Genomic DNA, 21,934 nt, shown 5'->3' on the forward strand with positions numbered 1-21,934 from the left:
GATATGCTTCTATGGAGAACTTTTCCTATAGGCATTAAAAACTAGGTTTAGAACACAGCAATTATATGAATACACACATACATGCATGCACACATGCATAATATTTGGAGACACAATATTAAGAAAAATTATATATACAATATTTATTTCCATTCATAGGATCAATTGTGTTGATTAAAGTATATCAATATGCAATTCTCTTTACAAAAGTCCTTGACTAATTACTCAAAAATGTTATTGACCAAAGAGAGCAAATCTAATAAATATCAATGAAAGAAATTCCATCAAGGTATTTTGGTATAATTGCTAAATGGTATAACTCTAATAACAGTCCTAAGCTTCTCAAAGAATTTCAGTTATTATTAATGGAAATTGAATTTATTTTCCTTTTTTTGTTAATAATCTAGTTAAGAAGTAGCACATTTCCAAGATATCTAATAACTACTCATTACTCAGACTGTAAAGAACAGGGCAACGTGAGAGAAAAATTCCATTTTGAGAAGGCCTAGAAACACACATGCATGCACATATACATGAGCATGCAGCCATACACATACACACAATGAGAGAGAGAACCTTCTAATGAGACAGTTTTTCTTTTCCTTTCAGGGTTATGGATTTTTATAATAATGAGGTAAATTATTTCTTATGCACCATAAGTTGTACCAAATGTTTGCGTTGCAATACACATGCCTTTTAACAAACACTTTTTTCCCCCTGTCACATTTTAAATTTCCATTCCAAATTCCCACCCACACTCCATTCCTTTTATCATCTACTGAGAAGACAAGAAGGTTGAATGTGTGTGTATGTATGTGTGTGTATGTGTGATGTATGTACACATATAAGTATGTTTGCATATAAATATATGCATACATACAAACACATATATGATGATAAATTTTCAAATGGAATATACAGAATAAATTTTATAACTATTTTTTATTTTTAAAAGACCTGGAGCTATTCATATTGTTAATATTAATTAGCTTTTCTTAAATAGATGAGCCTTTTAAAATGAAAAAAGTGCCAGAGAAATCTGTTTTTACCATATTTAGGAGGAGGAGTTGAGTGAAATACTGCACAAAAGACTCTAGGAGAGTAGCACAGGAAGATTTCAAAACAATTTATGTACTTATTTTAAAAATTTTAAATCTATTTCCAAACTTTTTTTCTAGCAATTTTGTGAATTGGATAGTTCACTAACATTTGTTCTCCAAGAGACTAAATTTTAAGAGCATTGATTGTTGCAATTGCTTTAGACCAAAGAATAATAACATTTTTGCACCTTTGGCTACATAAATCTCATCATGCCTACTGTGTCTCCTGGACATAAAAATATGATTTTGACTACTATTTATAAAATTTAATATGATTATAAAAACATCATTATTACATAATATATTTAACTAGTTCAAGATTCTGTTTGTCTTCATCTGTTCTACAAAGGCATCAAAGATCAAACAATATGCTTGTAGATTTTTTCAACTTAGAAAAGCAAACAAACAAACAAAAAAAGACAGAGGGAATTCTTCTGACAGAGTACCGTATGGGTTAAGGGAATAATTGGCAATAAGATAAAGATAATGGCTCAATAAATAGAGTGCCAGATCTGAAGTCAGAATGACCTGAGTTCCAATCTGTACTGGGGCATGCACTGTGTGACTCTGGGCAAATGACTTAACCCTGTTTGTCTCAGTTTCCTCATCTGCAGAATGAGCTGGAGAAGGAAATGGCAAAAAGTTCTAGTGTCTTTGCCAAGAAAACTTCAAATGGGATCACAAAGAGTCAGACATGAGTGATATGACTGAACAACAAAGATACAGGAGAATAGACAAAACTTGTCCTGCCTGGCATTCTATCACATAATAAAAGCGATTTCCTTCTGATCTTCCTCATCCTTCTCACATAACCAACAAATTATATTTCATTTAGAACACTAGCATTTATTCTCAAACACAAATGTGACCATACTTCATTATCCTGTGCACCTAGGTAACTTTATTATTTAAAAAAAATTAAAAGTAAATATTCATTGACTACTCAGTCACTAAGAGTAGTTTTTCTTTAATTCATTGGACTAAAGGAATTAACATTTAAGGTTTTTTCATTAACAATAATAACTAACATTTATGTAGCGCTGTCCATGTGCCAAACACTATACTCAACATTTTGTAGACATTGTTTATAATGTTAAGGCCTAATACTCTAAGACTTTAAACTACAATAATATTATTTTATTTTCTGATTCATTTAAAATCTCTCTCTTTTCTCTCTCACTCTTAAATTCTCTCTCTTTCTCTCTCTCATAAATTTTCTCTCTCTCTCGCTCTCTTTTTCTCTAGGGCTTAGAAAAAATGCTTTAAATGAAACAAAAATGAATAATTTTTGTTATTTTTGTTTCTGCTATATCCTTGTATGCATATAATTTATACATTATATGTACACATATATATGTGTACATATATATACACATACATTTGTAGATATGTATATGTGTATACACACATAAATATATGCATTGACATAACAGTTTTTGTGTATACAGATGCATATTTCCACAAACCTGTGATTTTACATTGGTTCAGGTGTACTCCTGTATAGAAATTCTTTCAATCCTTGAAGATCAGCAGCTCCTCTGAGTTATCATTTCAGAGGAAACTCTGTGGAACTATAATGTGAGTGCATTGTCCAGGGACCCACATTTAGTGTGTCAAGGGAAAAATTTTCCTAAGTTGCTTTTGACTATAAAGCCAGACCTCTATCCACTATGAAACGCGCCTTTCCTAAATTTATAGCTGGCTTTATTTGGGCAAATTTGGGGTTGCTATGGCAAATTATTAATTTAAAGGTAACTGTCACTTACCTTGTCATTGACTACACTCTTTCCATCCCATGCCCAACCTCTTTTTGTGAAGTAATTGACGGTAGCAAATTCAATCAAGGCCGAAAAAACAAATGCATAGCAAACAGCAATGAACCAGTCCATAGCTGTTGCATAAGCTACTTTGGGGAGAGAGTTTCGAGCGCTTATGCTCAGCGTTGTCATGGTCAGGACAGTTGTCACTCCTAAGGAGGAAAATGGGGAGAAATCACAATATTAGCATCAGATTTCTTTAGATTTTTTGATCCTATTTTAAAATGAAACTTCTTTTGTTCCCTTTAATATTTGGGCACCTTATAAAACAGTTATCCTTAGTTATCATGGACATTAAGTATGTATATTGAATACACATCTGTTCTAAAACACTGGAAATCATCACCTGGCATTTATTAATTACCCTAGCAATCAATGCTAAGGTACTAAGATTTGCAAATATAAAGAAAGAAAAAAAAATGAATGAAAATGGAATACATCATGTCCACCATATAAAGACCTACTTCTTTTCTGAGTGTAGTCTAGCTATAAACTTAAACAAACATGTGAGAATGGATTTGATTTTCTTGCCTGAAGACCAAGCATTTCAATTGCCCTCTTGACATTATTTTTAATGAGAAATGCCCTGAGATACTTCCCACTGACTTATTAATCAAAGACTATGCCAGGAAATAAGAAAGTCCAAGTCTCCACAATATTGTTCATTATAGAAATGCTATAAATATATTAAGCAAATTTGAGCACATGGCACAGCTAGAAATCATAAAGGAAATCATAGAGGATTTCTGGGTTGCATTTTTGGAAGTATAAATAGAATAAATTGGAAAAAGAAAGAATACTTTTTAAAAAAAATAGTGGGTCTTAAAAGAAGAAGAAAACAAAGCCTACTCAGAAAAAAATAAATTCCCAGATTTCAATAAAATATAATTTAATAATCTTGCTCATTTTTAAAATCATGTTTCCTTTGGGAGTTTTTTTTTTTCATATTGGTCTTATAGATGAAGCAACATGGTAGTGGAACAATACTTCTCTATATGGGTTGTCATGGACTAGATGTGCAATTAACAAAACCAAAACAAATATGAAACTTTAGTTTATAATAAATACCATTTTCAATTCTGGAATTCACATTTATTTAACACTTTTAAAAATAATTAAATTTTGTTTGCAAAATTAAATGTAAAAATGACTTTAATACGCTTTAAAAATTGAGTTCCTAATATTCTCCATCCCTCCTTTAGTCCTGTACCATTGAAATGATATGCATTTTCATATACATTTTAAATGTGCAGTCATGCATAACATTTTAATGTTAGTCATATTGTGAAAGAAAACACAGATTAAAAAAAACACTCAAGAAAAATAAAGTAAAGAAATAGAATTCCATGATCTGAATTTAGACCCCATCACTTCTTTCTCTGGGAATGAATAGCATTTTTTCATCACAAGTCCTTCAGAATTTTCTTGGATCATTGTATTGCTGAGTTAAGTCATTCACTGATCATCATACAGTATTATTGATACAATATACAATGTTTTCCTGATTCTGCTTATTTTACTTTGCATTAGTCTTTCCAAGATTTTCTGGGACTATCTTGCTTGTAATTTCTTATAGCAAAATAATATTCCATCACAATTGTATATAACAACTTGTTTAATCATTCCTCAATTGATGGACATTCCTTCAATTTCAATTTCTTTGCTACCACTAAAAGAGTTGCTAAACTGCTTTTGCAAATTTAGATTGTTTTCCTTTTAAAAAAGTATTTTTGGAGGTACAGACCTAGTAGTGGTGATCTTGGTCAAAAGATATGCATGGTTTTATAAACTTTTGGAAATAGTTCCAAATTGCTCTCTGGAATGGTTGGATTGATTAACAACTCCACTGGCAATCCATTAGTGTCTCAGTTTTCCAACATTTCCTTCAACATTTTTCATTGTATTATTCTGACTTATTAGTCAATATGATAGGTGTGGGCTGGTAATTCAAAATTATTTTGATTTGCATTTCTCTAATCAATAGCTTTGATTGCTTTATCTAAAAACTTTATATCCTTTAATAATTTATCTATTGAGGAATGGCTAATATTTCCAGAAATTTCACTCAGCTTTTGACATATTTTTGAAAATAAGGTCTTTGTCAGAGAAAGTTGCCATAATTTTTTTACACTTATGATTACTTTGCATTTCCCTCTACTGTGTTTTCCTCTTTTAATTCTACTTTGTTTTTCCTTTAACTTCGTCCATTATAAAAAGTATTTTGCTTCTGAATTTTTTTCTGACTTTCTCACCCCCATCCTCTCCTTTTTATCAGTGCCTCTCCTCCTATCATCTTCCTCTCCTACTTCTTTGTAGGGTTAAGATAGTTTTCTATAATGAAGTAAGTGTGTATGTTATTCTGTCTTTCAGTCAATTCCAGTAAAAAAAAAAAGACTCATGCACTTCTCCCCACATCTCCATCTTGCTCTTCACTGTAAAAGCTCTTTTATGTCTGTTTTATGTCAGATTATATACTCCATTCTTCTTCCACCCTTACATCTCCCATTTTTTTCTACATTCATTTTTCTAACCCTTAATATTTTAAACTAATCATCCCATGATATTCAACTTACATGAGTGACATCCATCTATGTATACCTCTTCTGACTGCTTTAATAACGAGAAAGTTTTTAGAAGTTACAAATATTATCTTATGTAGGAATATAAACAATTTAACCTTATAAAATGATTTCTCTTTCCTGTTTATCTTTTTTGATGATTCTTCCAATCTTTTATTTGAAAGTCAAATTTTCTATTCAACTCTGGTTTTTTTCATCAGAAATAAATCAAAATCCTTTATTTCAATAAATATCCATTTCCCCTCTGAAAGATATTATAATCAGTTTTTCTGGGTATTTGTTGTAATGCTTGATTATATTCTCTCCAAAATATATAGTTCAAATTCTCTCATCTTTTAATGTAGAAACTGCCAAATCTTATGTTATCATGACTGTGCTTCCATGATATTTGAAGTATTACTTTTTGACAGTCTCTAATATTTGGCTGTAATACTTTTAAGAGCTCTCATTTTAGTATCTCTTTCATGAGATGATTGGTGAATTATTTCAACTCTTGTTTTACCCTCAGGTAATAAAATATTAGAGAAATTTCCCTTGATATTTTCTTGAAAGGTGATGCCTAGGCTCTTTTTTGATCATGGTTTTTAGGTAGTTAAATAATTCTCAAATTATATTTCTTTGATATATTTTTCAGGTCAGTTATATTTCTGATGAAATATTTCACATTTTCTTCTATTTGTTTATTCTTCTTATATTATTTTATTGCCTCTTGCTATCACATAACATCATTCATTTTCATGCACCCAATTCTAATTTAAAAGAAGAATTTTCTTCAGTGACATTTTCCATTTGGCCATGGTTACTTTTTTAATTCATTTTTCTCTTTTGATTTTAGTGTGTTGTTTTTTACCATTTGACTTATTCTATTTTTAAGGGATCATTTACTTCAGTAGTTTTAGGTCTCCTTTACCAAACTCTTGCCTCTTTTTCATAATTTTCTAACATCACTCTCATTTCTCTCATTGTTTTCCTCCACCTCTGTTATTTGATTTTTAAAATACTTTGCTGAGCTCTGTCAAGGCCTGGGACCAATTTATGTTATTCTCTGAGTCTTTGAATGTAGCAGTTTCAACTTTGTTATCTTCATTTAAGTTTCTATTTTGATCTTTGTCACCATAACATTTTTATGTAGTCAGGATCTTGATCTGCCATTTGCTCATTTTCCCCGCCTACTTCTTTTTTGTTAGCCTTTTTAACCACACAGTGATAGCTCAAACAGATTTTGTACATTCTAAATTCCAAATTTTGCAAACATTTTAATAATTAATGTGATTGTTGAAAGAATATTGCTGTGACTGCGATTTAAAGTGCATGTCAGAAATATCAACTTGATTTTTTTTTCCTCACTAAGTCTTCTGTAGCCCTATTAAGGTCACAGCACAATATGACATAATGTTAGAGCTTGCCCAAACTTAGAAAGAATCCCTCAACATGGAGCCCTTGCTTGGTATCACCTACTTTTGTATTAAAGGGACCATTAACATGATGGTAAGTCATGGACAGTATTAATCATGTCTACAATGAGGTGCTTTTGTTTGTGTTTTATAGTGTCTTTAAAACACAAGTATGTTTTGCCATTTGCCCTTTGTGCACAGACTTCCAAACATAATATATGTATATCTAGGGTCCAAATAAACCCAAATAAAGGTATTTTAGAAATCAGTTGCTGAGATCTTCCATGGCACAATCCCATTAACATTTTTTCAAATCCAATATTTTTTCATCCTTCTGATCTGAGTCCTAGCCTACTTCTAAGTTGTCTTGATCTAGAAAATTCTCTCACATGTTCTTTTGTGCTGCTACAAAATTTGTTTGGCAAAGTTTTTGAAGTTTTGAAAAGAACTTAGACAAATCCCTACTTTTTCCCTGCCATCTTTGCCCTGTCCTCGTCAGCACTTTCAATGTAAAAGGAGGTTACTTTGCAAGGTAAAAAGATAGACCAAATTTAGAGAGTTTATAATCATTGGGTTTGGAGGAAAATGGAGAAAATATAGACATACACACAAACAAACAGATACCTATGAACATGAGAAAAATAATTGCATTGGAAAGAAAATTGGAATAAAAAAAATTGAAGAGATAGAGATTAGTTTCAGGTGGCTAGGAGGAGTGGTGAGCAGGGCAGGCTTCATCGTGGTATATCATTATGGCAAAATACCACAGTAGAAAATCAACTTTTTTTTTGTTTCTTCCTAGAGTGTCATATATAATTTTGAGCCAACTATTCCTTCTTTTTAATAATTAACATCTAATATGTACAAAATAGTTTGCTAGGCACTGTGGGGAACATAAAAATAAATAAAATGATCAAGAAATGTACAGTCTAATAGATATCCTAAGAGTATATATCATCAGCACAGAGCACAGACAGGAGAGCAGTGACATTACCTATCTCAGGATCACACAACCTTGGGAGCATATATGTTATAATATATTATAGTATAATATCTATAATAAACATGTGCATATATTTGTGTGTGTATACAGATACACATCCAGAGAGAGAGAGAGAGAGAGAGAGAGAGAGAGACAGCGAGACAAAGACACAGAGAAATAGAGAGGGAGTGAGGCAAGAGAGAAAAATATATGGAGTCAGAAATTTCAACAGTGATTGTGGATGGAATGAGCTCACTCATAAAACAAAAGCAGATAGAACAGATTAGAAACCAAAATCCATTATTCTGTTTATAAGAAACGCATATGAAATAGAAAGACACATATCATTAAAATAAATAGCTGGATGAAAATCTACTATACTTTAGCTGAAGTAAAAAAGGCAGGGGTAATAAGCATGATTTTATATAAAATTCAAGCCAAAATAAACCTAATTAAAAGGTTTAATTGGGAAACCACATTAGGGTACTTTGAAGTAATGCAAAACATTATAACAGGTTTCTCTGATAAGAGAATTTCTCAATTTCTCAAGAATTATTTCTCAAATGTATACTGACTAGAACTTAAGTCAAATTTATTTTTAAAAAAGCCATTCCCCAATAATAAAATGGTCAAAGGTCACAGAGAGACATTTTCAAAATAGATCAAAGCTATCTGATGTATATGAAAAAATATTAATTAGAGAAAGGGAAAATAAGAAAACTTTGAAGTATCACATCAAACTTATCAAAATTAACAAATATTGGAGGGGATAAGGGTCAACAAATGAATTGTTGGTAGAGAATAATTCTGGAGAATTTTGGAAAATAATTTGGAACCCTTTCCAGGGCACTATACAACTCTATATATCTTTGATCTAGCAATATCATTACTAGGTCCATATCTAAAAGAAATCAAAGAAAAAGGAAAAGAGCCTTTATGTGCAAAAATGTTTTTATCAGGTATTTTTTTTGTGGTGACAAAAAATTAGAAATCAAGTTGATTTCTCCAGTTGGGAAAAGACTGAACAAATTGTGGCATATGATTATGAGGAAGTAGTGTTGTACTATAGGAAATGACAAAAAGATGTGGTTTCAGGAAAAAAAAAATATGTCAAGAACTATATGCATTGGAGCAAAGTAAAGTGAGATGAGTCATATCATTTTTCACAGTAAAAGCATTGGTGCAATGATGATCCAACTGTGAAAGATGTGGCTACTCTGATCAACACAATGATCCAATATAATTCCAAAAAGACTTTAAAAAACATTATCCACATCCAGAGAGAGAACTGATGTCTCTGAGTACAAATTTAAGTATAATTTTCTCACTTTATTTTTCTTGCTTTTTTGAAATATGACTAATATGGAAATGTTTTTATGATTTTACATGGATAATTGTTATCACATTGCTTGTCTTCTCAGTGGATATGATATGGAACTGAGGGAGAAAATAATTTATAAATTAAAATTTTAAAATAAGGAATGCTAAAATAAATAGTAAATGTGAATGTTAACACACACACACACATACACACACACTCATTCCTAAACCAAAACCTCCAAATCCTAATCTATATAGATGTGGGCTCTAACCCTTTTTCCCCCTGAGAATGGGGTGATGGCCAAATTGGTTTAATATATAAAGATAGTTCAGAAGTTCTATACATTTTTGTCATTGTTGTTGTTCAGTCTATGTTTCTGTAGTATCTGATCACTTTCAGGAATTTCTTGGCAAAGATATCAAAATTCCATTTTCTTTTCCAATTCATTTTGGAGATGAGGAAACCGGGGAAAATTGAGTAAAGTCATACCTACCAGAGTCACACACAGTCACACAAAGCCATTAAGTGTCTGAGACTGGATTTGAATTCAAATTCAAATTTAAATAAGTCATACACACTATCCATTGTGCCACCTAGTCGCCATCAGGACTTCACATATAATTCATCCAAATTCCTAGAACTGATCAAAATTTGAGAGAGGAAAAACAAATAAACAAAATTCTGGATCTTATATCACCTATTCTCATGGATGAAAGGTCCTTCACATTTCCCAAAAATTTATAGGTATTGAAAGAAGGGAGAAAAGGTCAAAAAGAAAAGAAGCAGAAAAAAACAGAATGGGAAGAGTATTGAAAGGGTTATTGGGAAATTCCTTAATAATCTTAAGGAATCCATTTTCTTATACAGCAATTTCTCATTTTTTTTTCTAATGTTGAGAGGTCCTTTTCCATGCTATATTTCCACTAAATAAAATGCAATTGAAGCAACTGAGCCCCTCTACCCTTGAAATAATTTGAAATTGGGAGAAATTTTGAGGACCTAAATCATATACAATCACATTTAAATGAAAGAAGATCACATAGGACTGAAAGTAGTATTTAACTTATTCTCTACAGAGAAAAGATCAAGAAAATCTTAACTAATAATTGAATTTGCTTTTGATCTGGATTGATTTTGCTTTAACTATTTAGTAAAATTATGCTCTTTGGGTAAAAACCAAATTCACTGGGGCAAACCATCAAATGGAATAATAATGACAACAATCATTTTTAACATTTGAAGAGGAAGGAAGGAAGGAAGGAAGGAAGGAAGGAAGGAAGGAAGGAAGGAAGGAAGGAAGGAAGGAAGGAAAGAAGGGAGATAGGGAGGAAGAAAGAAGAGAGAGGGAGGAAGGGAGAAGAGACAGGGAGGGAGGGAAGGAAGGAAAGAAAGGGAGAAAGAAAGAAATGAAAAAGAAAGGAAAAGAAAGTAGTTAAATGATGCCTGAATTGTTTCTTTGTTATACTTATGCATCTCATTTTAGGATGCAAATGTCAAACAAGTGAACTAGTTTATATTTTAACTTACAAAATGAACTCCTTATGAGCAGGGATTCATTTTTACTTTGAATTTCAAACACTAAGCACAATGGTCCATAATAGGCAATTAATAAATATATTTGACTAATTATTATGGTGCTCAAAAAGAATCTAATAATATAAAGAACATAGGTACTGGATTTGGAGTCAGAGATGCTGGATTCAACTACTAGTTTTACCACTTTCTAGCTATATGACCTTAGGCAAGTACGTTACTGATTCCTTCTGCCTTTCAGTTTCCTAATACATAAACTAAGGACAGGTAGTCTCAATTAGAGATGTAAAAAAGCATGACTATTGGCAGCATGTATTCCATAAGATTTCTTTGTGTAGCTGAAAGAGATTAACATGTAATTAGGAAAAATTTAACAAAATAAATAAAAATAAAATAAAACATAGATAATGTTAAAATGTGGTTTTCTAAATAGGTACCCTCCAGAACCCTCAGGTACAATTTAGTGCCTTCATTTCTATTTATGTTTGACAACACTGGTCTAGATAATCTTGAAGGTTCCCCTACACATCAAAACCTAAAATATTATGTTTCTTAGATGAAAATATATTAACATTAATAATAATGTCACATGTCAATATAGTCTTCTATCTTTTTTTCTCATCTCCGTATTGGAAGGATCTAGAATGTGGAGGAACAAAGAAAACTAGACAGGTCGGAGAATATAACAAAATACTAAAGAGAACATTGCAATGATACCACCTACTGGCTACTGCTACAAGTAAAAATCAAAAAAATACTGCAGTCGCAAAAATATCACACTGCTTTTCTTATTAATTTTCTATGGCATATTAGAGCTTAATTTTGCAAGAGTGCAAAAACAAATCTATGAATACTAAGGGAACATTTGGATTGCATTATATAAGGTTATAAAATAATCAATTTACATCCATTAATCTACAATCTATGATAATTAGTTAAGCACTGGATTGATTGTGTTTTTTTTTCTTTTATATGAATTGTGAAGAAAGGGCTAATGTCAAATATTTGAATGTACTTTAAAAACTATTTCCAAACAGATAATTAATATGTTAATTACAACCCATTCTGATCAATTCATTAAAAGCAATTTCCATATCAGTTGAGTCTTTATTAGCAATGTTGCAATTCTTACATAAAATAACAAAAATGTAACAAAAGCAAAAATTAACAGTGTATATAATTCAAATATCTCTTTATTCTGACCTGTGTTTTATCAAGATATATTAGGGAAAAGATGGAATATAGTATTCTATAGATGATACATTATTAATTATTATTTTGAAAAATCACAAAAAAGGGAACATTGAAATAAATGTTAAACTTGAAAATAAGATTAGAGAAGCCTTTATTCTTTGCTAAGATACAGAAATACTAACAAGAATAAACATGTTTTCATATGTTTCCTAAGTATTAAAATTTAATATGTAATCTTTAGCAAAGGGTGTAGTGAGGTAAAAAAAAAAATCTCAGAACAGTTAACATCCACTTCCTTGTTATTTAGAAAGTTAAACAAAATTTTAATCTTACTGATCAATCATCACTAGCTGATTAAAAAAAAAATCACTTGAAGGTGATGAATCTTTTCTTCTTGATTTCTTAACTTGCATAGATTAATTCCAAATGAGGAAAGTTCAAACATGCTTAATGATATAGGGATCAATTACAAACTATTTGCTGCCTCTCGATCAAGAAATCTTAAAATCAATATATTCAACATATGTTCTATCCTATCATTGTAAGTTTGAATCCTAAAGTATTTTAAAGCCAAACTTCAGGATTTAAACACCAGCTATATACATATAACCTCATGTCTTAATATTTTTTGGGGGGTGTTGGGGAGGGTTTATTGACAGAACCCATGCCTGGGTAATTTTTTCTCATGCTTTAATATTTAAAAAAAAGCAGTTTATGTTTAGGGAATGACCCACAATGATTAATTTCAGTGAATTTTAAATGGTCATATTTTTATTAAAATAATATTTTTTCTATTGTATCCTAAAACAATAAAAATCAGCCTTATTGATTAGAACTCAACCAAAACAATTTTGAAACAACTGATATCCCTACCTTTGAATTAATCATCTATAAGTAGATACTTCATTGTTCTTTAAATTTACATCATGTATGTCCCACTCCAATATCTAATTCTAGCATGAAGGTGACCCTGCAGTCTTAAAAGATTTGACAGAGGAGTCAAAGATCTGACAAATCCTTATGAGCTGAAATGGCCTGATGAAAAATTCTAGACCTGCTGTGAGAGAACTTGCCTGAGGACTTACATTTCATCCAAGAAGCAAGAGGGATTCACTGAAGATTATTGAAGAGGAACATGACATTAAAGTATTTTTAGAAATTATTTTTGCTCATATTTAGACCAGCATCTTGTATCCAATACATGTTTATTAATGAAAATGCACTGATGCTTCTTCCAAGTATCTCATACCCCATAGATGGAAAGGGATAACTCAAAAGTTCTATATAATCTGATTCTAATTCTACATCTATGAAGGAGGTAGACTGATATTGAGCAAATCAGTTAACAAATGAAAGCCCCAGTTCAGAAATACTAATCAACAGATTACTTGAAAAGTGATAACATATCAAACTGTGCATACCCTATGACCCAGCAGTGTTATTCCTGGGATTATATCACAAAGAGATCTTAAAGGAGGAAAAGGGGCCCACATGTGCAAAAAATGTTTGTGGCAACCCTTTTGGTAGTGGCAAGAGACTGGAAATTGAGTGGATGCCCATCAGATGGAGAATGGATGAATAAATTATGGTTTATGAATCTTATGGAACATTATTGTTCTGTAAGAAATGATCAGCAGAATGATTTCAGAGAAGTCTGGAGAGACTGACATGAGTTGATGCTGAGTGAAATGAGCAGAACCAGGAGATCATTTTACACGGCAACAACAAGACTATGGTGATGATCAATTTTAATGGGCGTGTCTTTCTTCAACAGAGAGATGATTCAAACTCATTCCAATTGTTCAGTGATGAAGAGAGCCATGTCTACCCAGAGAGAGGCCTGTGTACTGAGTGTGGATCACAAAATAGCATTTCCACACTCCTTTTTCCTTTTTTATTCAATTTTTCTTGTGCAGCAAGATAAGGTATAAATATGTATACATATATTGGATTTAACATATAATTTAGCATATTTAACATGTATTGGACTACATGCCACCTAGGGGAGGGGGTAGGAGGAAGAAGAGGAAAATTTGGAACAGAAAGTTTTGCAGGGGTCAATGTTGAAAAATTACCCTTGCATATGTTTTGTAAATAAAAAGTTATAATAAAACAAAAAATAAAAGTGATAACTTTTTTTAAGTTGTGAAAATTTCACATATTTAATATTCTTAGGCATGTGGAGATGATGATTTGTGTTAGAGAAGAGAAAATGCTTTATACTCATAAATCCTTAAAGTAGACAACTCAGGTCTAAAAGTATTTAGTAAACAATTAATACTTATAGTTAGAAGTGTTTATTATGCAAAGTATTTAGTAGAGGGGAGACCAAATCAAATTGAAAACACTACTAGCTGTCAAGGGAGTTATATTCTACTGGAAAGTTATATTCTACTGTAACATTCACACAAATAAGAGAATGCAAGATAAATTGAGTAGAGAGAAAACCTTAACTAATAGAAGTGTCAAGAAATTGTGTGAGCCTTTAGTTGAGTTTTGAAAGAAATCAAAGATTCTAATAGGCAGAGGTAAAATGTGATGACCCTGTTAGCACCCTGGATACTTTAGAATCAGCCGGAGTCAGGATCAGCAAAAGTCCTTGATCTTTATTCTTTTTGGACATGAACAGAATGGCAATAAGAAGTGAGAGGAATTGCAACAGGAATCCTCCAGGAGTGACTCTGGCTTTCTCACTCCACCCCCTAAATCCTGCCTCAATCTCCCTATATGCCAAACAGATCAAACCTGCACAGAATAGTGGGGCAGGGCCATTCTTTCTCCAAGCATATGCTAATAGAGTGTTGTCCAATTTGTAATTAACCTTAAGAGCTCCGACCTCAGTGCATCTGCTCAGCTTCAGCCCATTACAGTAAAAAGGCAGTGCATCTAAGACAGGGAAGATTGACAGACTAAAAGGAAGGTTGTGGGAAAGGGAGTGAGGGGAGAGATGAAATATCAAATTCAGAAAACAGAAAGTAGGACTATGCCTATTTGGTTCCAAAGTAAAAATGGACAAAGGGCAGTGATTTGAAAAGGTATGATGGAATTGGAACATAAGCAGCTATCAATGTCAAACTCACATGTTTATATTTTATTCTAGAGGCAAGAAAGATTAACTGACAATTCTTGAACAAGGGAAAAATGCTGAAATGTATTCCTAAGAACTTAAAGCAACATTTTGCAAGTAGGCAGTGTTTATTTAATGAAAACATTGTTTTTTTTTCCCTAAATAAATTATACTTCCATCAGTCTTAGAAGTAATTCAAATTCAGTTCTTAGTTTATTAATTTGTCTAATTAACTGGTTGATTTACATATGGATAATATTTCTATAAATCTATATGGGGCCTTTGAACAATCTAAGCATATGGTACCTTTATGTTCCAGATCTTATGATAAACTCAACTGAGTTTGCAACAAAATATTATAAAAAAGCAAAAATTAAAATGACTTAGGGAAATGCAGTTATATTTTTATACTACCATAGAGCCCTTAAATATTGAGACCTAGAATTAGATGCATTCTAAAATGTGTTTTTTTTTTTCTACTACAGTGGATTCCATAGTCTAGGTAAAAAGCATGCTCTCTCTCCTTTTTTAAATTTTCTGCCCCTCTCTCTATATCTCTCTCTCTCTTTCTCTTTAATATTATTGATTGAAAGTACCTTATTTTCAAACTAAATAAATTAGTTATACACTTTTCATTTAACTCTAAATTTATGTTGTTGTTGTTGTTGTTGTTTCAAATTTCAAGGGTAACTATGAAACCTTTCTCTTTATTCCTTTTGAACTAAACAATATTTACATTTATATAGCACTTAAAGGTAATTACATATTTTACTTACAATTCCATCTACTATTAAAGACAAATATCATTATTATCGCTAGATATTTATCACATACTTTGCTTTTCTGATTGGCCATCCAGATCTCTGATGTTATCTTAGACTAATGGAATCTTTTACAATCCCTGTAATCAAGAGGTGATAAGGTTGACACAATTGTGAAAACAAAACTAGGATTTCAGAGCAGTCTAATTCCAGGTCAATCACTGAGTCAATTTAGTAAATGACTTCTCTGTGTCTTCTGAAAACTGGAAATAATGCTTATTCAAAATCTCAGAAGAAATATGTCCTTCTTTCCATACTTTAGAATGTCAAAAAGCAAATGATACCAGCAACAGTGTTAATTTATATGTTGTAGATATGACTACAAAATGATAAAGAAAAAATAAAATTTTAGAACTAATCTAAAAATCCATTCTACTCTATCTCCTATTTGTAAAAATGAACAGATGCCTTAGGAATGAAAGATAAAAAGGAATATCAACTATTGAGTCTTGGAAAATAGAATGTTTGGAATGGGAAAAGCTTTAGAGATCAACTGGGTCAGCCTCTTGATGAGAACATCAGTACCAGCTCTTAAACTTTATTATAATGCAGTAATCCTCAAAACTATCTGGCACTGGCTGAGCAATAAGAAGTTAGATCATTGGAACAGGGTAGATATTTAACATACAATAACAAGCGATTATAGTAATTATGTGATTATGTGCATGACAACTGTAAAGGTTTAACTTTTGGGGAAGAGAATTCATTATTTGGTAAAAAAAAAAAAATTGTTGAGAAAACTGGAAAACAGGATTGGGTTTAGACCAAAATCTTATACCTTTTATCAAGATAAAGTCAAAATAGATACATTCCTTTGTTTTAAAGAAAGATATCATAAGTAAATTAGAAGAACATGGAACATATTACCTATCAAACTTATAGATAGAAGAATTTCTGAATCAATTACAGATTAGAGAATATTGTGAGATATAAAATGGATAATTTTATTACGTTAAATTATAAAGGGTTATTCAAATAAAAACAATGTGGCCAAGATTTGAAGGAAAGAAGAAAATTTGGGGGGGCTGGATATATTGACAGTTCCTTAGATAAAGGTCTCATAACAAATATATATAGAAAACTTTGCTAAATTTAGCAGAATATGAATCATTTTTATTGATTTAATCAAAACTATACATAGTTGTATGAAAAAATTGTTAAATCTCTATTAATTAGAGAAATGAAATCAACACATTTTTTGAGATATCATCCTATAGCTTTCAGATTGACTAATGTGATACGAGGAGGAAAATATAAATATTGAAGGGGAAAATGGGACATTTATATACCACTGGTGGAATTGTAAAATAATGCAATCATTTTGAAGTGTAATCTGGTTTATGGCCAAAGAATTGTAAAATTATTTTAATAAATGCCTATAGACTTAACTAAATACCCATGCAGATAGCTAGTTTCACCTCTGAAAATACATATTTAAATGCATTTGCATATGTATGCACATATATATACACAATCAATGAAGGCCAATTTTAAGTAATGTGTACATCAGAATATATTGTATAGATATGAGCTAAAATAAGTGCTGTATACTTAAAAAATCTATAGTACTTCTGTAGAAAAAGAAAATTTTCTTTCCCTTTTTACTTGGATTCCTTTGAACTCTAAAATCCTACATGAATTTGCACTCCAAATCTTTGCTACCTTTTACAATTACTAAATCATCTCCTCAAATCCTCATCCTACATGACCATCATGGTAGCTGAAGTTTAACTATCTTTAAATACAGTAGAGGTCCTGTAACTTCAACAAAAATGAAATAGATTATAAGTGTGATTCTATCTTTCCAGGGAAGAGTGCCAGGCCAGTGAAGATTACAGTAGTCAATTCAACAAATGTTTATTAGCAGTTTATAAGTGTTTTGGGTGCTGTGAAAGATGTAACCAATCCATTGTCATTTTCTCTAGGGTTGTGTGATGCTTTTCAGTTAATAAAGGAAGTTTGAGACATCATCCTTATGAAATTTGAGGATGACATGAAACTGGGAAGGAATGTTAAAATTTAATTTAGGTGATAGAATTAGCATCCAAAAAAAAAAAAAGATTTGCAGAAACTGGAGTGTTGTACTCAAACAAATATGATAAACTTTAATAAATGTAAATGGTAATCCTCAGGTTCAAATGCATCAATAAAGAATGGGAATTATATGTGACAGAGGCCTGGGCTTTTGCATAATTTCAACATATATAAAAGATAAAATGGTAATCTCAAAAACTAATGTCATATTAAGTGACAACAGTAGGAATATTATGTCTAAATGATGACAGGTAATAGTTATGTTTCCCACCCACCTTAACTTGTCAGATTATACCTGGAACATGATATTCTGTTCTGGGTATGACATTTTTAATGAAGCATTGAAAAGCTTCAATAAGACTGTTAGACGGTTACCAAGATATTGACTTCTAACAGGATTGATGGATTCTCAGTGATATTATGGGGGGAATTTGCTCTTATGGAAAGGATGATATTACATAATGTTCAAAATCCTTTTTGCCTCTAAGGTTCTAAGATTATAAATGTAGAATTTTCTTTCTCTGTGCTAAACACGAATGTCAGCACTGTCATTCCTATAATTTGCAGTGCCATTAGATTGTTTTCTATGCCAATGACATGTCTTCAAATGGATACCCTGTGTGGATACAGATTGTTGCACTTAAGAGATGATCTTTGAAAGTTGTTATGGACAGAAACATTTGCCCTCTTGCAGTCCACCTTGCAATGAGTCTATTGATGACTTGATGTAACATTGTACTAAAATATACATGTATACTGGCATGCATCTACAATTCAATATGTCCCTGAGATAACTCACCAAAGACAGTTCTTGCAGGCACCGATTCTCGATTCAGCCAGAAGGATACTTGGGAGAGAATGACTGTCATGATGCAAGGGAGATAGGTTTGAATGACAAAATAGCCAATTTTTCTTTTCAAATGGAAATGGGCTGTCATAACTGTGTATTCACCTACATGACAATAAAAAAGAAAAATTCATTAGAAAAGGAAAAAAATCATTGAAAAGAACAATATTGTCTAAACCAACCTAAATTTTTTAGGTTGAACACTTGGAAAGATGTGAAGGTATAAGAGAAATTACAATGTAAAAATAAACCCTAACTGTAGCACATTTTAAATGTGAATATACCACTTTGTAACCCAATAGTTGTTTCAAGTGAGACAAATTTAAAATTTATGAAGAATTTCTGAGAAGACATACAAACATTCCTTATTGTCTGTATTGTTTTCCTTCAGAGGTATGACTTTTGAAAGCAGGTGTGTCAAGTACCTCTCTCTGATGCTGAGGTTCATTTAGCTCCTCAGATTTCTCCACAAGCACTGGACTAATATTAGTCCTAACTCTTGTTTTTTATTTTTGAACTCAGGTCCTCCTAACTTCAGGGCTAGTGCTCTATCCACTACACCACCTAACTGCCCCATAACTCTGTTTTTTGAATCTAGAACCTTAAGCACTGACCTCCAGTCACAGCATGGTGTTAACACAGCTGATTTTTGACCTAATTCTTTTACTTTTAACCCAAATATCAAATATGGGATTCCCAATGTTCTGTCAGAACTAATTCAGTTTATTCGGTCCTGTTGGGATCCTTATGTCAGGCTTCTCTATTCCCTAGGTTTTCATTATTGCCAGATGTAAGCTAATTAACCCTCACAGCTGTCTTCTCATAGATTATTGTGCCTCTTAGCCAGAGCAGCAGCTTTTCCACACTACAATAAAAGTCCAAAGATAATTATCTAGAAATCAGAAATTGTACGTGCAAAAATTATCCATAAACAGAGGGAAATAGAGAAATGAAATGAGAGGGGAAGTAACTAAATTTTTGGGCAAAGAATAAAATGAACTTTTGGGAAAAGAAATTATTGCTATTTCAACAAACTACATATTTCAGCCAATAAATCATTCTTCTGATATCCCACTGTGATTCTTAGTCGATTGATCTTGTACTCAGATATGTCTAACTTGCCTGTACTAGATTTAATTGTCTCTTTTCCAATTGTTTGGCCTAGAAGATCATACTGATTTAATCTGGATCCATCTGGAGCAACCTGCACTGAATCAGATGCATTATAAGTCCAAATATAGGTGACTTCTGAGGTTGTATATGCATCTGTAAAAGAAAAAAAAAAATAGAAGAATATAGCTTGTGAGCTTTTTAAACAATATCCTGAGCATGCAATTTCAAGGATCACTGATGGAATATTAAGTGAATATATTTATCACTCATGCTGTTTTATAGGAAAATGGTATTACTACAATGAAAACAACTGTAGTAAGGGTTGCATGAAAGAAACTAAGAATTCAAACATGACTATACTTTTTCTCTCTTTTCATAGTTCCCATATACTTATGCATAGTAAGTTTATTTTACTGTTCAACATACAGATAAAAGATAACTTTAAATTTGGAGAACTTATAAAAAAAACAAGAAAAAATATCCCTAATATCAAATAGAGATTAACGTGGCTTTTTCAAAGCCAGCATAAGATCTATCATTATGTCCAAAGTATTCTAGTTTGTTGAACCAAATGTAAGCTGGCTAGGAATAATTATTTGGCAGGAGAGACATATTTCTTGTAGCATAATGAAGAGGAATTTATTGCAATACACAATCAGAATGACAGCTATGTCACAAATGGCATTTCTAAGATCGTTGCTTTAATCCTTCTAGAATTCATTGGATGACTAAATCAATGAGAATAGAGTAAGTATATAGTATTTCCCTTTATTTTTCTTCCACATTTTGTTGCATGATTTTGGTGAAAAACAAAGTGAAGTTGTTGCATCACCCACTATTTTGAAGAATTCCACTTTAAGATGAGTATAGCCAGTAATATTGTTCTGAGAACCACAGACCATCTACTCTTCTTCCAGGTTAGCTGCTACAGCCATCATACATGGAAGCAACTATTGTCAAAAGACAACTTTGTCTCTGAAGTTACACAGTGGCCACAGCTACTGAAAACTCAGAAAAATTTTCACCAACAAAGCCAAAACTGATATGGTCTTACTAATGGAAATGACATGCAGATGATGTATTGCTATCTGCTCAACTATTGTACCAAAAGGAAAATGGGGCCATTCCATTTGAGTTAGAGCTGGAATCTTATTTCTGCATTATTTTCTTCTATTAGACTTTGAGCTTCTTGAAGGCAGGGACTGTTCTGCTATGCTTATCTAATTGCATCCCCCAGTGCTTAACTTAGTACTTTGCACAAAGTAAGAACTGTATAAATAATATTTTTCATTCTTTCATTCATTAACTTGAACTACATGTTCCACATTTTTTAAGGGCACTACTTCTTGAATTTCCACTTTTGAATGAGGATAGAAATAGTTGATGTTAAATGCATTTTTTTCTTATATAACCATGGAATGATATATCTTAAGAAGCTATTTATAAATAAAGATTTTTAATGTCTCCACACAGGATCATATTGATTAAGTTATATAATAGCCACTCTGTGGTGTAGTAAGCAATTGTTTTCAATTAACCAATCTAACGACTCTTCTATGGGGAAATATCAAAAGAAAGTTTTATGACATGTGTAATTATTCCTAGTACTTCATTTGATGAAGGCCAAATAATGTCTACTTTTCTTAGAATCTAATCCAATCTAAGTTTTCTTAGAAGAAAACTTCATGGTTCTCACTGCCATCTATTTTCAAAAGGTAGCTATGTTTGATTATATAAATAACATAACAGCATTAGAAAGAATTCACAAAACTCACCATGCAAACTTCACACCTTTTTAAATTGGACTGGGTGGAGTACAGTCTAACCTCAACAATGAAAGAGGTATGCTCCTGAAGTCATTGTATTCATAAAAACACTCCATATTGGAGACATTACAAAAATTCTTACAGGCTGTGAGGAGCAAAGCCTCCAAAAGGATACAGAGGATGCTAATGATGAAAGCTGATATTTGTTCAGTATGTATTATTTATTTTAATATTATTTTAAAAATTTGAGTTCAAGAATCTAGACCTCTCTCCAACTCTTCTCCCAGCCATTAAAGCAAACAATAAGATACCACTTATACATGTAAAATTATGCAAGGTATTTCCATATTAGCTGTATTTGGGGGG

At 31.7% G+C, this 21,934-nt stretch overlaps 1 protein-coding gene across 1 annotated transcript in view; it reads right to left on the reverse strand.

Moving 5' to 3' along the window:
* GABRA2 (gamma-aminobutyric acid type A receptor subunit alpha2) overlaps positions 1 to 21,934 on the reverse strand; it is a 128,779-nt gene that overhangs the window by 12,797 nt on the left and 94,048 nt on the right. The window contains exons 7-9 of the mRNA XM_003773285.2: positions 19,812 to 19,955; positions 18,642 to 18,794; positions 2,867 to 3,069 (exon numbers count right to left, since the gene is read on the reverse strand). Of these exons, the coding sequence (XP_003773333.1) occupies positions 2,867 to 3,069; positions 18,642 to 18,794; positions 19,812 to 19,955 (500 nt within the window). The remainder of the gene's footprint in view (positions 1 to 2,866; positions 3,070 to 18,641; positions 18,795 to 19,811; positions 19,956 to 21,934) is intronic.

The sequence above is a fragment of the Sarcophilus harrisii genome, chromosome 6 (assembly GCF_902635505.1).
Source record: "Sarcophilus harrisii chromosome 6, mSarHar1.11, whole genome shotgun sequence".
In the NCBI taxonomy this organism is placed as follows: domain Eukaryota; kingdom Metazoa; phylum Chordata; class Mammalia; order Dasyuromorphia; family Dasyuridae; genus Sarcophilus; species Sarcophilus harrisii.